The 13,854-nt window shown below is 40.2% G+C and overlaps 1 protein-coding gene across 3 annotated transcripts in view; it reads left to right on the top strand.

Annotated features, from left to right (window-relative positions):
* OLA1 (Obg like ATPase 1) overlaps window positions 1–13,854 on the top strand; it is a 175,743-nt gene that overhangs the window by 1,303 nt on the left and 160,586 nt on the right. Inside the window, exons 1-2 of one of the 3 annotated variants that reach the window (XM_040643774.1) lie at window positions 1,241–1,371; window positions 2,662–2,762. In XM_040643774.1, coding sequence (XP_040499708.1) covers window positions 2,662–2,762 — 101 coding nt within the window. In that variant the 5' untranslated portion in view covers window positions 1,241–1,371. Of the gene's footprint in view, window positions 1–1,240; window positions 1,372–2,661; window positions 2,763–13,854 lie in introns of those variants that run through there. The other 2 variants (XM_040643769.1, XM_040643778.1) reach the window with 2 other exon arrangements.

Here is a 13,854-nt window from a genome sequence, read left to right on the forward strand (position 1 = left end):
TATGAACTAGTCTTTGTTTCATTTTGTATTTTTTAATAATCTCTACACCCAACATGGGGCTCACAACCCTGAGATCAAGAGTCACATGCTCTACTAACTGAGCCAGCCAGGTGCCCCATGAACTAGACTCCCTGAAAGAAGCTTCTAGTGTTACAGTTTTTGGAAAAGTATTACATTCTTGCAACACATACTTGGAAGTTTACAGAAAGAATTCCTTCTACAGATAGAGCTCATGGTGTAGTTAGGTGTGGGTGAGATGGGATGAAATCCTAATATGAACACTACCCTTTATTACTACTTATGAGCTTTTCCTGTTGTGCCTGGTACTGTTGCTGCAAGCTTTACACATATCTCATTTTATCCTCACAATAACCTCCTAAGGTACGTCTCAATAGTCTCATTTTTATCCAAGAGGAAATTGAAGCCTAGAGAGGTACTTTGTCCAGGGTCACAAGAGTGGAATCCAGATGGGAACGTATATTTCCCAAATTCCAAAGGCCCTTGCTCATAACCATCCAGAGGAAAAGGAGGGGGGGGAGGGGAAGCTGGCTCTATTAAACGTATTATGGGATCCAGTGCCTGTAAAACCCTTGAAGCATAAGGTGCTGAAGGAATCGTTAGAAAGTAAGCTTCCCTTGCCCCGCCCACCATCTTTTTTTCCTTTAAGAAAGTTTATTTAACAGCATTTGGATTGGCTGAAGAAAGTTACAAGCAAAGGATGGCGGGCCGGGGTCCTCGTCCCCGAGGACTGGGTTACCAGCCAGGAGGTCCGCAGGATTGCCGCGGCTGTTCGCCAGACCTGAGGCTACCCGTCTCGGGACGGGCGGTCAGGCCGAGGGTACTTCGAGATCCCGCGGGTGATCTGTGGGGCTGCGGGCCCACGAGAGAGCGCGTGCAGCAACGCGGGCTACGCTCCGGGAGGGAAGCGGAGACCCGGTGCGGAGAAGCACCGCGTGCTGACAGGGCGGAAGACGCGCGCTCCCGGGGCTAGCGCAGAGGGTAAGCAGCGGCTGTGTGTGTGAGTTGGGAAAGCAGTCAGACTGGCTCGGGCTCAGGCTCCCCCTCCCGTCCGCTCCGGTGCCGCCTGACTCCTCCCACCCTGCTCCCGCCTCCTGGCCGGTCGGACCAATGGACGGGGCGGGCGGGAGCGAGGGGCGGGGCGGGGCGCGCCATCTGCGCGCAGGTGCCGCCCGGCGCCCGGCCCGCCCGTTCCGCCGCCGCCACCACCGCCGCCGCCGCCGCCGTCGTGCGTGCTGCTCGGCGGAGGGGCCGGGCCTGTGCTTTCTCCTCCTTCTTCCCCGCCTCCCGTTGCCGGCAGGACCCGTCTCCCGCTACCGCTGGGACCCCGTGTCATCGCCCGCCCCGAGCACGGTGAGTCCCTTCGGGAGCCCACGGGCGCGCCCCCCGCCTCGTCTTCGGCGCCCCAGCCCGTGGCCCTGAGGCCGGTGTGAGGCCAGGGCCAGGTGGCCGGGATGGGCGAGGGCAGCGGGCGGCGTGGGGTGTGTGGATGAATGAGGCGCTCTTGGACTAGGCCGCGCGTCCTGAGAGCGGCCCACGCCTCACCCCGGCACTCTCTGGGGGAAGTCTTCTGCAGAGGCCGGGACGACCAGTGGCCCAGTCCACGGGAGGAGATGTTGGGTGGAGGCCCGCTTTGGCAGGGCTGCCGGGCACCCGTCGGTGGGAGGCCAGAGGACAGGAGAGGCTCACGCATGCTTCGGAGGCCTGGGCTTTGGCTGGGAACAGGTGTGAGTTAAGACCCCGAGAAGGGAGATCCCTGGCCATAGGGGTCAGGGATCAAGAAGCTGGAATATCACTTCATGAGCGGGGCCTCAGCTGGCTGCTGGAGGTTCAGCAGGCGCCAGAAGACAGGGACAGTTTTAGTTCCCAGTTTATAAAACATGAGGTTAGCAGTCCTCGTGAGTTCAGCTTGCAGTAGTAAAGTGGGATTAATTCTGCACGGAGGAACTTGGAGCCAGATTAGCAGGGACCTGGGAAGTTTCAATTTGGCAATAAAAAGAGTTAGTGGATTCATTTACGACCAGAAATAACTGGAGGTAGATTCTGGAGGTTGCTTATGAGGACCATTGAGTCGTACCTACAGTGCCAAAGGTGGAAGACACTTGATCGGAGAGACCCTGATACTGGTGTGTGTTCATCCGTGTGAAAATGGTGCTTGTGGGGAAAATGGGAAATAATGGGTTCCAGCTAAGAGGAATGGTCTGGGGGGAGGTGATTTGGTTGCTGATAGTACTGGAATGGATACTCTTTGACCCTCCTGTCTGTGCTCCTGTTTCTGAATGCCTTCGTTCTTGTAACCATGTATCAGATTAAGAAAGAGTTTTGTGAACAGTATGGATGGAAGATTGGCAGCTAAATTTTAAGTTTATTTTTGATTTATGGTGCCACATATTTTTAGATTAATCTTTCCAGGACTTCTTAGGAGTGACTGCCTTGACAGCTATCAGAATCAGAGCTATTCATAGAACTTTGCACATCTTTGTTGAAAAAGTGGATTTAGCTCCGTGTTGGTTTTGGATTGGTATATACAGTATGTTTTATTCTTAATTTGTTACTCAGTAATATATTTTGTGTGATGAAATGTGCTTTTGGTTAATGGGTAGTATAAAAAATTTTGTTTATATGTATGTTTTGACATTTCAGATGCCCCCCAAAAAGGGAGGTGATGCAATTAAACCACCTCCAATCATTGGAAGATTTGGAACCTCCTTGAAAATTGGTATTGTTGGATTGCCAAATGTTGGGTAGGTGAATGTTGGGCATTTCTCTTTTTCATCTTGTAAATATTTTGGGTCTTGTTGTAGGAAAAGGAACTCATGTGGTAATTACAACTTAAATTGAAGAAAAGAAGGTAGGAAGCTGGAATATTAATGTTGCAAAACAAGGTTTTCATTTGAGTGTATTTTATTTTTGGTTTTCTACACAGATACTGTGTTGAAACTTGAATTACTTCTTTTTGTTTTGCTAAACTAGAGAAAGAAGCAATTTGAATTGAAACATTAAGTTGAACCAGATCAGCTCTGTTTGCGTAAGACACTATTGGGAGACACTCAGTATTGAATTTAAGTGGAATTGAAGTAGTTTAAATTTGATTTTTATGCTCGCTGGCTATGTAGGGTACCTACCTAGGCTGGCTGTAGTAGAATACTTTAGGAATTAGTTCTAAAAGTCACAGTACAAAGTTGATTAGATTCTTGGGAGAGCAGGGATCAGATGGCTTAATTTTTACTGGAGAAGGAAGTAACAGTTTTGAGTTTAATATTGGAAGTTGCTAGATAAAAGGGTATATATTATAAAGTGGCTAAATCTGAAAGTTACCAGAGCAAAACTTTGAGTTTTGTAATGTTTAAAATTAAAATGAATCATTTATTTGCAAATAAGGCAGTGGTAGGAAATACATGTAGAGCTTAGCATATGCACGTGCAATTTGAATGTTTAGTCTGCCTTTTTCATTATTTGTCCTTCAATTTTAATGCCTTTTACTGACCTTAAAATATAAAATGTCTCAAAAGTGATTATGGTGTACTAATGGTAACAGATCCAATATGGATTTATTAAGGTGAATGAATACATTTTGGCATGTGCTGTAGGCTTTTCAATTGGTAGCAAGTAGGATAACCATGTTTTTTCATGTGTTCCTTGGAGTCCCTGTCCTAGAGATTTTTTAGTGAATGAGGCATAGGATGGCCAAGTATGGCAGTTCTTAAATTCTTGTGATGTAAAACATGAGCAAGTGTGGCTGTCCTAATTTCAGTCTTTCCTAGAGCTGGAGAGGTTTGCATTTTGAAGGGGTTTCCTGCTGTGATATAGGCTGCTTGCAAAGTAAGACTAAATAGAGAGTGGAAATGTAAGCAAAACAAGTAATTAAGCAAAGTACTGTAGGGTGTTGTCAATAAAATTGAAAGCAAGATATGATCATTATGGTGTGAGCTTTATTTCACTAGTAAGACAGTTTTTAGATATTAATATCTCTTATTTTTAAAATCACTGCCGTCAATGCAGCCTGACTTTAAATGGGACTACTTTAAACTGAGACAACTTAAGAAGTGTTTCTTATATGAACAGTTTAGCCATAGAACATAATATAATTAATGTATATGAAAATAACCTGAAAATATATTATCCAGTATAAATGTGCTGTTTATGCTTTTAAATTAAATACCCACCCCACTATCATCCCCCCCTCCAGTGTTATTGAGGTATACTTTACAAATAGTAAAATTTTCTCATTTTAGTAATGTTCAGTTTGATTTTTGGCAATTGTTTGTGAATACTCCTTTTTGTAGAGTGATCTTACATTACATAACTGTATCAGATAGGGTTCTTGGTAAGATATACAAGTTCTGGCTGTTTTAAACAGGAAAAAGAGAATTATTAGAAGGACAGAATTGAAGGACAACCCGAACAGCAGACCTCAGGAAGGACAGGAACATGGGTAAGGGTGATAGAGATGGGTCCTTACGGAGCTCAGCCGTATGAACTGAGTATTTCTCATCTCCTGCTGCCTCTCCAGTGATTCACATTACTGTATAGGGAAATCTGACTGGACATGTCTACCTCTGGATAGGTCTACAAGAGATAGATTGGGTATGGGGGTGGTTCTTTAAAAGATGGCCTGCTGATCAAAAATAAGGACATTTGGTACAGAAACCATCTAAAGAATGTCTTGATTTGTAGAGAACTGGACAAATAAGATTTTCTTTTTAACATATATTAGGCCTGATTACTGAAAAATGTAAAGGTAATGTTTATGGCTAATAATAGCTGATATTTATCAAACACTTACTATATGACAGTTACTATTCTGAGCGCTTTATATATGTATTATCTAATTTAATCAGCCCTTTAACACCCCCCCGCCAATTAGAATTTAAATTTCTTGAAGGCAAGGATTGTATTGTTCTTCTTTATTGTTATATTTCTAGCACTTAGAATTTTTAAAAAAGATTTATTTATTTATTTGAGAGAGAGAGAAATGCCAGCGGGAAGACAGACAGACAGGGAGAGAGAATCCTCAAGCAGACTGTCCGCTGAGTGCAGAGCCCGACGCAGGGCTTGATTCCAGGACCTTGAGATCATGACCTGAGCCAAAATCAAGAGTCAGATGCTTAACCCAGGTGCCCCTTACACTTAGAATTTATTAGGCGCTCAGGAATTATTTATGAATGGGCTAGTTTTTTCCTCCTTGATGTAGTGTATAGGCTTAATGATAAGGACACATGTTTTAATGGCTGCTTTCAATGTAGTAGAAACAATACCAAACCCATGATTATGCAAGAATATGAAGATTTGGTTTCTAGATTTGTTTTGCTTTTTTTTTTTTTTTTTTTTTTTTTTTTAAAGATTTTATGTATTTATTTGAGAGAGAGAAAGCTAGAGAGATCACAGAGGGAAGAGGAGAAGCAGATTCACCATTGACTGAGCGGAAAGCCCACTGCGAGGCTTGTTACCAGGGCCCTGAGATCATGACCTGAGCTGAAGGCAGCCACTTAACTGACTGAGCCACCCAGGCACCCCTACTTTTTTTTTTTTTTTTTTTAACCTCAGGGACCCCTTATAAATTAGCTCCTCTTGGATCAGTGTATTATTGTGGCTGTGAGGCTTGGCGGCTTTTGGGAGAAACTTCCTTTTTTTTTTTTTTTTTAAAGATTTATTTATTTATTTTAGAGAGAGATTGAGGGAGAGAGAGAGAGAGTGCGAGCAAATGAGTAGGGGCAGAGGGAGAGGGAGAGAGAGAATCCGAGCAAACTCCCTGTTGAGTGTGGAGCCCATCTCGGGACTTGATCCCAGGACCCCAAAATCATGACCTAACTGGAAATCAAGAGTAAGATGCTTAACTGACTGAGCCATCCACGTACCCCAGAAACTACCTTTTTTTTTTTTAAGATTTTTTTTAATTATAGTTTTAGATTCACAGTAGAATTAAGGGGAAGGCAGAGAGATTTTTTTTAAATTTCTTTTTTAAATTTAAATTCAATTAGCCAACGTATAGTACATCATGAGTTTCAGATGTAGTGTTCAATAATTCATTAGTTGCATATAACACCCAGTGCTCATCACATCACATGCCTTCCTTAATGCCCATCATCCAGTTACCCCATCCCCCCACCAGAGAGATTTCTTTTTTTTTTTTTTTTAAGATTTTATTTATTTATTTGACAGAGATAGAGACAGCCAGCGAGAGAGGCAACACAAGCAGGGGGAGTGGGAGAGGAAGAAGCAGGCTCATAGCGGAGGAGCCTGATGTGGGGCTTGATCCCATAACGCCGGGATCACGCCCTGAGCCGAAGGCAGACGCTTAACCGCTGTGCCACCCAGGCGCCCCCAGAGAGATTTCTTTTATATGCTCTGCCCTCACGCATTGACAGCCTTCCCCCATTATCAACAGTTCTCCCACCGGAGTGTTACATTTGTTACAGTTGAACCTGCATTGACACATCGTTATCAGCCAAAGTCCATAGAGTACAATCTTGTCATTGTACCTTCCATGGGTTTAGACAAATGCATATTGACATGTATCTACCATTATAGTATGATACAGAGTAATTCCACACTGCCCTAAAAATGCTCTGTGCTTTGCCTATTGACCCACCCTTCCCTAACCATTAATCTTTCTACTATCTCCATAATTTTGCCTTTCCCAGCATGTTATATAGTTGGAATCTTACAGTAATGTAGCCTTTTCAGATTGGCTTTTTTCCCTTAGTTATATGCATTGAAATTACCCCATGTTTTTTCATGGCTTAAATAGCTTATTTCTTTTTAGTGCTGAATAATATTCCATTTCTGAATATGCTATAGTTTATCCATTCACCAACTGAAGGATTTTTTGATTGCTTCCAAGTTTTGGCAGTTATGAATAAAACTGCTATAAACATCCATGTGCAGGTTTTTGTGTGGACATAAGTTTTCAGCTCCTTTGGGTAAATACCAAGGAGCACAGTTGCTGAATTATATGGTAAGAGTATGTTTAGTTTTATAAGAAACTTCTGAAGTGGTTGTATCATTTTGCATTTTCACCAGTGGTGAATGAGAGTTTCTGTTGCTCCACATCCTCACCAGCATTTGGTGGTGTCAGTATTATGGATTATGGCCATTCTAATAGGTGTGTAGTGGTATCCCATTATTATTTTAATTTGCATTTCCCTGATGACGTATAATGTGAAGCATCTTTCATATTTGCCATCTGTATCTGTATCTTCTTGGTGAGGTATTTATTAAAATGTTTGGTCTGTTTTTAAAAACCAGGTTTTTTTTTTTTTTTTTTTTTTTAAGATTTTCATTTATTTATTTGAGAGAGAGAGAGACAGCGAGAGAGGGAACACAAGCAGGGGGAGTGGGAGAGGAAGAAGCAGGCTCCCAGCGGAAAAGCCTGACATGGGGCTTGATCCCAGAACTCCAGGATCATGTCCTGAGCCGAACGCAGATGCCTAATGACTGAGCCACCCAGGCACCCCTGTTTTGTTTTTTAAAGATTTTATTTATTTATTTGAGAGAGTGATGGTGAGAGGGCAGGGGTAAGAGGGAGAAGCAGGCTCCTCGCAGAAGAGGGATCCCCATATGGGGCTGAATCCCCAGACCCTGGGATCATGACCTGAGCTGAAAGCAGACGCTTAACTGACTGAGCCACCCAGGGATCCCTGTTTGCTTTCTTATTGTGGAGTTTTAAGAGTTCTTTGAATACTTTAGATAATGGTTCTTTATCATATGTGTCTTTTGCAAATATTTTCTCCCAGTCTGTGGCTTGTCTTCTCGTTTTCTTGACATTGTCTTTCGCAGAGCAGAAGTTTTTAATTTCAGGGGCACCTGATTGGCTCAGTTGGTTAAGCGTCTGTCTTCGGCTGGGTCATAATCTTGGGGTCCTGGGATCCAGCCCTGCGTCTGGCTCCGTGCTGAGCGGGTAGTCTGCTTGTCTCTCTCCCTCTGCCCCTCCTCTTACTCATGCTCGCTCTCTCTCTCAAATAAATGAATAAAATCTTTTAAAAAAAGTTTTTAATTTCAGTGAAGTCCAGTTTTTCTATTTATGGCTCATACCTTTGGTATTGTATCTGCAAAGTCATCACCATACCCAAAGTCATCTAGATTTTTCTTCTATCTTTTAGAAGTTTTGTAGTTTAGCTTTTTATGTTTAGGTCTGTGATCCATTTTCAGTTAATTTTTGTGAAGGGTGTAAGGTTTGTATCTAGATTTTTTTCTGTTTTTGTTTTTTGCTTGTGGATGTCCAGTTGTTCTAGCACCGTTTCTTGAAAAGGTTGATTTTGTTCCATTATAATTGCCTTTGTTTGAGAAACTATATTTTGATATTCCAGATTTTACTGTGTGATGGGATAGCTCTTCTGGTTGCTCTCACTAAATGAGATGGGTTTGTCTAATGTTTTCTTCTGATAAATTCAGGTTATGCATTTTAGGGTATAGAAGTGACATGTACTTCTTAGTACATCATATCAGGAAGCACATGATGTTGATTTGTCCCATTACTAGTGATATTATCTTTGATCAGTTGTCTGAGGAGGTGTCTGACAAATTTCTTCCTGAAAGGGTTACTGTATTTCCCATTGCAATTAACAAATATCTTGTGGGAGGTACTTTGAAGTTCTGTAAGTAGTATTTTCTTATATGTTTGCCCCTAATTTTGGCATGTATTAATGATTTTTGCTTGAAATAGTTATTATGGTGTTTACCAAAAGGTGATTTTAAAGTTTCCATTGTTCCTTTTACATTTATAGTAGGAACAATTTATAGAAGGAATAATAGAAATTCTGTTGGCTAGAATTCTATTGTAAAGAAGAGCTCCCAAGGGTGCCTGGGTGGCTCAGTCAGTTGGGCATCTGACTTTAGCTCAAGTCATGATCCTGGGTCTTGGGATCGAGCCTCACTTCCCTGCTCAGTGGGGAGTCTGCTTCTCTGTCTCCCTTTGCTGCTCCCTCTGCTTGTGCTCTCCTGTTAAATAAATAAAATCTTAAAAAAAAAAAAAAAAGGAAAAACAAAGAAGAGTTCCCCATTTTTCATGTATTTGATTATAATTTGTTCATATCAGGATTGGATTCTTAGTTTATTCTGTTGGTTATAATCTCTTACTACTATTACTTATTTTGTTGTTCAGATTGCCCATATTTGGCCATCAGGAGCCTTCCTATTTACTCATATTCCTTTGGGTATGTTCTCTATATTTCGAGTATTTTCTACTGTTTTGTACCACAGTATGTTCCAGGCTATTTGTACTTTCTCTGCTCTAGCCTTGGAATACACAGAATTTTGCGTATACATAGGTTTTCATCTCTCTAGTATACTTACGAGTGAAATTTCTGGCTTGTATGGTGACCCTATGTTTAACTATTTGAGGAACTGCATAACTGTTTTCCAAAGTGACCATGCCATTTTATATTCCCACCGGCAATATATGTGAGTTCCAGTTTCTCCACATTCCCACCAATACTTGTTACTATCTTTTTTATTATAGCCAAGGTGTGAAGTATATCTCATTTTGGTTTTGAATTGCCTTTCCTTGATGCCTACTAATGTTGAGTATCTTTTTATGTGGTTATTATACATTCATTTTTAAAATTTTTTCACTGGGGAGAATTCCATGGACAGTTTTCCTTTTAGCATTTTGAAGTTATCTTCCATTTTCTTCTAGCTTTCCAATGAGAAAACTATTGTCATTCTTAATCTTGGTTTTTCTGTACATAATGTCTTGTTTTTTCCTTTAGTTGCTTTTAAAATTTTCTCTACTACTGGGTATTTAGCAATTTGATTATCGTGTGCTTTGGTGTGGTTTTCCTATGCCTCTTTTGCTTGGCGTTTGTTGAGATTTTAGGTTTGTGAGTTTATGATATTCATTAAATTTGTAAACTATTTGGCCATTATTTCTTCAAATGCTCCCATCCCACCTCCCCCTTCCTCTCTTTTTGGGACTCTTATTTTAAGTTTGTTAGTTATCTAGATAGTATTCCACTGAGGCTCTGGGTTTTTTCCCTCCAATCTTTTCTTTTTTTCCCCCACTATGCTTCATTTGGTAGTTTCTGTTGCTCTGTCTTCATGTTCATTGATCATTTTTTCTGCAGTGTCTAATCTGCAGCTAATCCTATTCAGTGTGTTTTTCAATTTCATTTTATTTCAAATGTTGTATTTTTCCTACAGTAGTTCTGTCTGCATAGTTTTCATATCTTTCATTTCACTCCTCATTGTCTTCATATTTCCTTTTATGCCCTTCAGAAAATTCTAAAAAGATTTATAACATTTACTTTAGGGTCTTATCTGCTAATTCTGTTATCTCTATCATTACCTGATTTGTTTGTATTTATTGGCTTTTATCCTGATTTTGGCCTATATTTACCTGCTTCTTTGCATGCCTTGTAGTTTTTATGGGATTCCGGATATTGGCTTTTATGTTGAGTGCTGTACTTTATTGTATTCCTTTAAAAAGTGTTGGATTTCATTCTGGCATTTAGTTATTTGTGTATCATTTTGATTATTTTGAGGTTTCCTATTCTGTTTTCTTATGATGAATTCATAATAGTTTTGGCTCTGATGTTACTTTAGCCCTCCTGTAAGATTTGACTCTTTTGAGGACTGTACCCAAGTTCCCTTATATTGTATGATCTCTCTTCTCTGACTGGTAGGGTTGTGAACTATTCCAAGCTCTGTGTGAGCCTAAGAATTGTTCACTCTGTTGCTTTTGAGTGTTTTTTTTTTTCCCCTGGCCTTTTAGAGACTGAATTTACTCATGTACAAATCATGACTTAGCTGTAGTCTTGAGGATACCTTTTGCTGATCTCCAGAGCCCTCCCTCTGTCCAGCTTCTTCCTTTCCATTACACTGCCCTGTAAATTCTAGCTGGTTTGGCCTCCTCGAACTCTCATCTCCATCTCTTTAACTTGGCATGACTGCCAGGTTCTGTTGGTTCTCCCTCACTGTGCTATGGCTTTGAAATCACTTTTAGGCAGTCAGTTGGGGCATTTGTAGAGCTTAGTTCATTTGTTGTTCTCGTAGGGAACACAGGGCTGTGCTACATACTGTCCTCTGTCTGGAAGTTGTTATTTCATATGTTTTGTCTAGTTTTATAGCTCTTTATGGCAGGAGGGCAGTCCCATAGTAGAAGGGAAAGCAAAACTCCCCAGTACTATTTTAAATGAACTTCATGTTTATTGTATGCTTGTCAGCATTCCAGTTTGCCTGCTCTTTCATGGAAATTTGTGATTTGGGAATTATTTACTTTCTCTTTTTAACGTGTTTTGAATAATCTTTTGGATGACAGATCTGCTCTCCTTTTCAGTCTTTCCTGTTATTATTTCAGCAGTAATTGTGTGCCTTAAAAGTATTTGATAGATGGCTTTTTCTTAAATCTTTTAATTTTCAGTGTTTTTCTTTATTCAGAATTCTGATCTCTATTGTTGTGTTACCACATAATTTCAGATAGATTTGTTTTTTGCTCATTTATGTATTTGCTATTAACTGTAGACTTTATTTGGCTTTCACCAGTTTTCCCCACTAATGTCTTTTTTTTCTAGTACAAATCTTTTAAAGGTCATGGAAAATTTTATTTATTTTTGAAATGTATGGATGTAGGTATTTTATATAGTGTCTCTCAATTAAAATTTGATGTTTTTTCATGCTATGAACTTTTTAAAAATTATGGTAAGAAACACAATATAAAAGTTACCCTTTAAACATTCTTAAATGTACAGTTCAGTAGTATTAACTGTATTAACATTGTTAGGTAACACATCTCTAGAACTTTTTCATCCTGCAGATCTGGAACTCTCTACCCATTGAACAATTTCCCATTTCTCTCTCTCCCTAGCCCCTGTCAACCACCATTCTCCTTTCTGTTTACATGATTTTGACTCCTGTTGATATCTCATATAAGTGGAATCATACAGTATTTGTCCTTTTGTGATTGGCTTATTTCACTCAGTACTGAGCATGGAGACAATGGCCTCAAAGTTTATCTGTTTGGGCAAATGTTCCCAGAGTGAAAGTGGTCAGATCACTTCTTTGAGACTTTTTTCTGTTTCCAGATTTCTAGAAGTCTTTCAAACAGATGTTTTCTGTATTCTGCATTTACATGGCTTTTCTAGTTCTGGGTGAGAGGTCTAGTCTGCTGCGAGTGTGCATCTCACCCAGAAACAGAATTTCTGCTCTCTCCCAATTGACTTGTTGAAGAAATCTGGTTGTTCATCTTATAGAATTTTCCAAAGTCTGAGTTTTGTTGATTGCTTCTCTGTGGTGTCATTTAATACTGTCTTCTTTCCTCTGTATTTCCTATAAAGTGGCAGTAATATCCAAAGGCTTGTTTAGATTAGTAGCAGATAATTTTTGATCAAATAATTTTTATCTTAATACTTGAAAGATGTTGTATATACTTCTTTTCTTCTGTTAGGAGGCACTATGTTTTTTATGTTTTTGTTTTTGTTTTTCTTTTTGCAGTATTAACTGTCATTGGTGATCATTACCCAGATCCATTCATTTTTTTAGGGATAGCAAAATGGTAGTATTTTAAGTTTCTTATTCTTTCCTCATTTATTGGCTGGAATATGTCCATAAGATAATTTCCTCTTAATCAACTCTTTGTTACTCTAAAAGTACAGTTCATATAGGAAATAAGTGCTTTATTTAATCTTTAAAAGAATCAGTCACCCTAGCATCCTTAAAAGGTGGCCAGAGAGGGCTTCTTTTGGTTTTGTTTTATTGAGGATTATTGACAACTCATGGAAATAAAGTTATTTGATTTGTTACAGTTATCATAGCTGTTCTTATTGATGCCCAGATTGATCTATTTTTTAGCTATTCGGGTTGGCTTCAGAGTCCTTTTATAAGACTTTATGATCTTTAATAACTCCCTCTTTTCTGTGGGAAAAATTGAGACATAGCTTGTATATTTCTGGTCCCAGATCTGGAACTAGCCATTTCTCCAATAAGTCCTGGTTATTTGTTTTTTATTCATTTATGAGAGAGACAGAAAGCGATAACGAGAGAGAGCATGAGTGGGAGGCAGGGAGAGGAAGAGGGAGAAGCAGGCTCCCTGCTAAGCAGGAGCCTGATGTGGGACTTGATCCCAGGACTCTGAGATCATGACCTGAGCTGAAGGCAGACGCTTAACTGACTGAGCCACCCAGGCACCCATTCCTGGTTATTTTTTTTTTTTTAAAGATTTATTTATTTATTTGACAGAGATAGAGACAGCCAGCGAGAGAGGGAACACAAGCAGGGGGAGTGGGAGAGGAAGAAGCAGGCTCATAGTGGAAGAGCCTGATGTGGGGCTTGATCCCATAACGCTGGGATCACGCCCTGAGCTGAAGGCAGACACTTAACTGCTGTGCCACCCAGGCGCCCCCCATTCCTGGTTATTTTTAATGGACATGGTATTTAAAGATCATAATCTGAATGTGAGTTCTCTTTAAGAAATTATCTGCCTTATTTTTTTTTTTAAAGATTTTATTTGTCAGAGAGAGAGAGAGAACTAGGGGCGGAGGCAGAGGGAGAAGGAGGCTCCCCACTGAACAAGAAGCCCAGTGCAGGACTCGATCCCAGGATCCTGGGATAAGCTGAAGGCAGATGCTTAACCCACTGAGCTATCCAGGTGTCCCTACCTGCCTTATTATATGTGTTTATTTTAAAAATTGTATTGAGCTTCAGAATCTTTTTGGAAGTAGGTGGACTAGAACTTTATAAATACACAGAAGAACTTTATAAATATGCAGATTATTTTAAATTAAGTACTGTGACATTTATCTTAACAGGATTGAAATTAAAAGCTAGCTTTATAGAAAGTAGTGATTTCGGGGCACTTGACTGGCCTAGTCGGAAGAGCATGCGACTCTTTTTTTTTTTTTT

Source organism: Ursus maritimus, unplaced genomic scaffold, assembly GCF_017311325.1.
Source record: "Ursus maritimus isolate PB19 unplaced genomic scaffold, ASM1731132v1 scaffold_1, whole genome shotgun sequence".
In the NCBI taxonomy this organism is placed as follows: domain Eukaryota; kingdom Metazoa; phylum Chordata; class Mammalia; order Carnivora; family Ursidae; genus Ursus; species Ursus maritimus.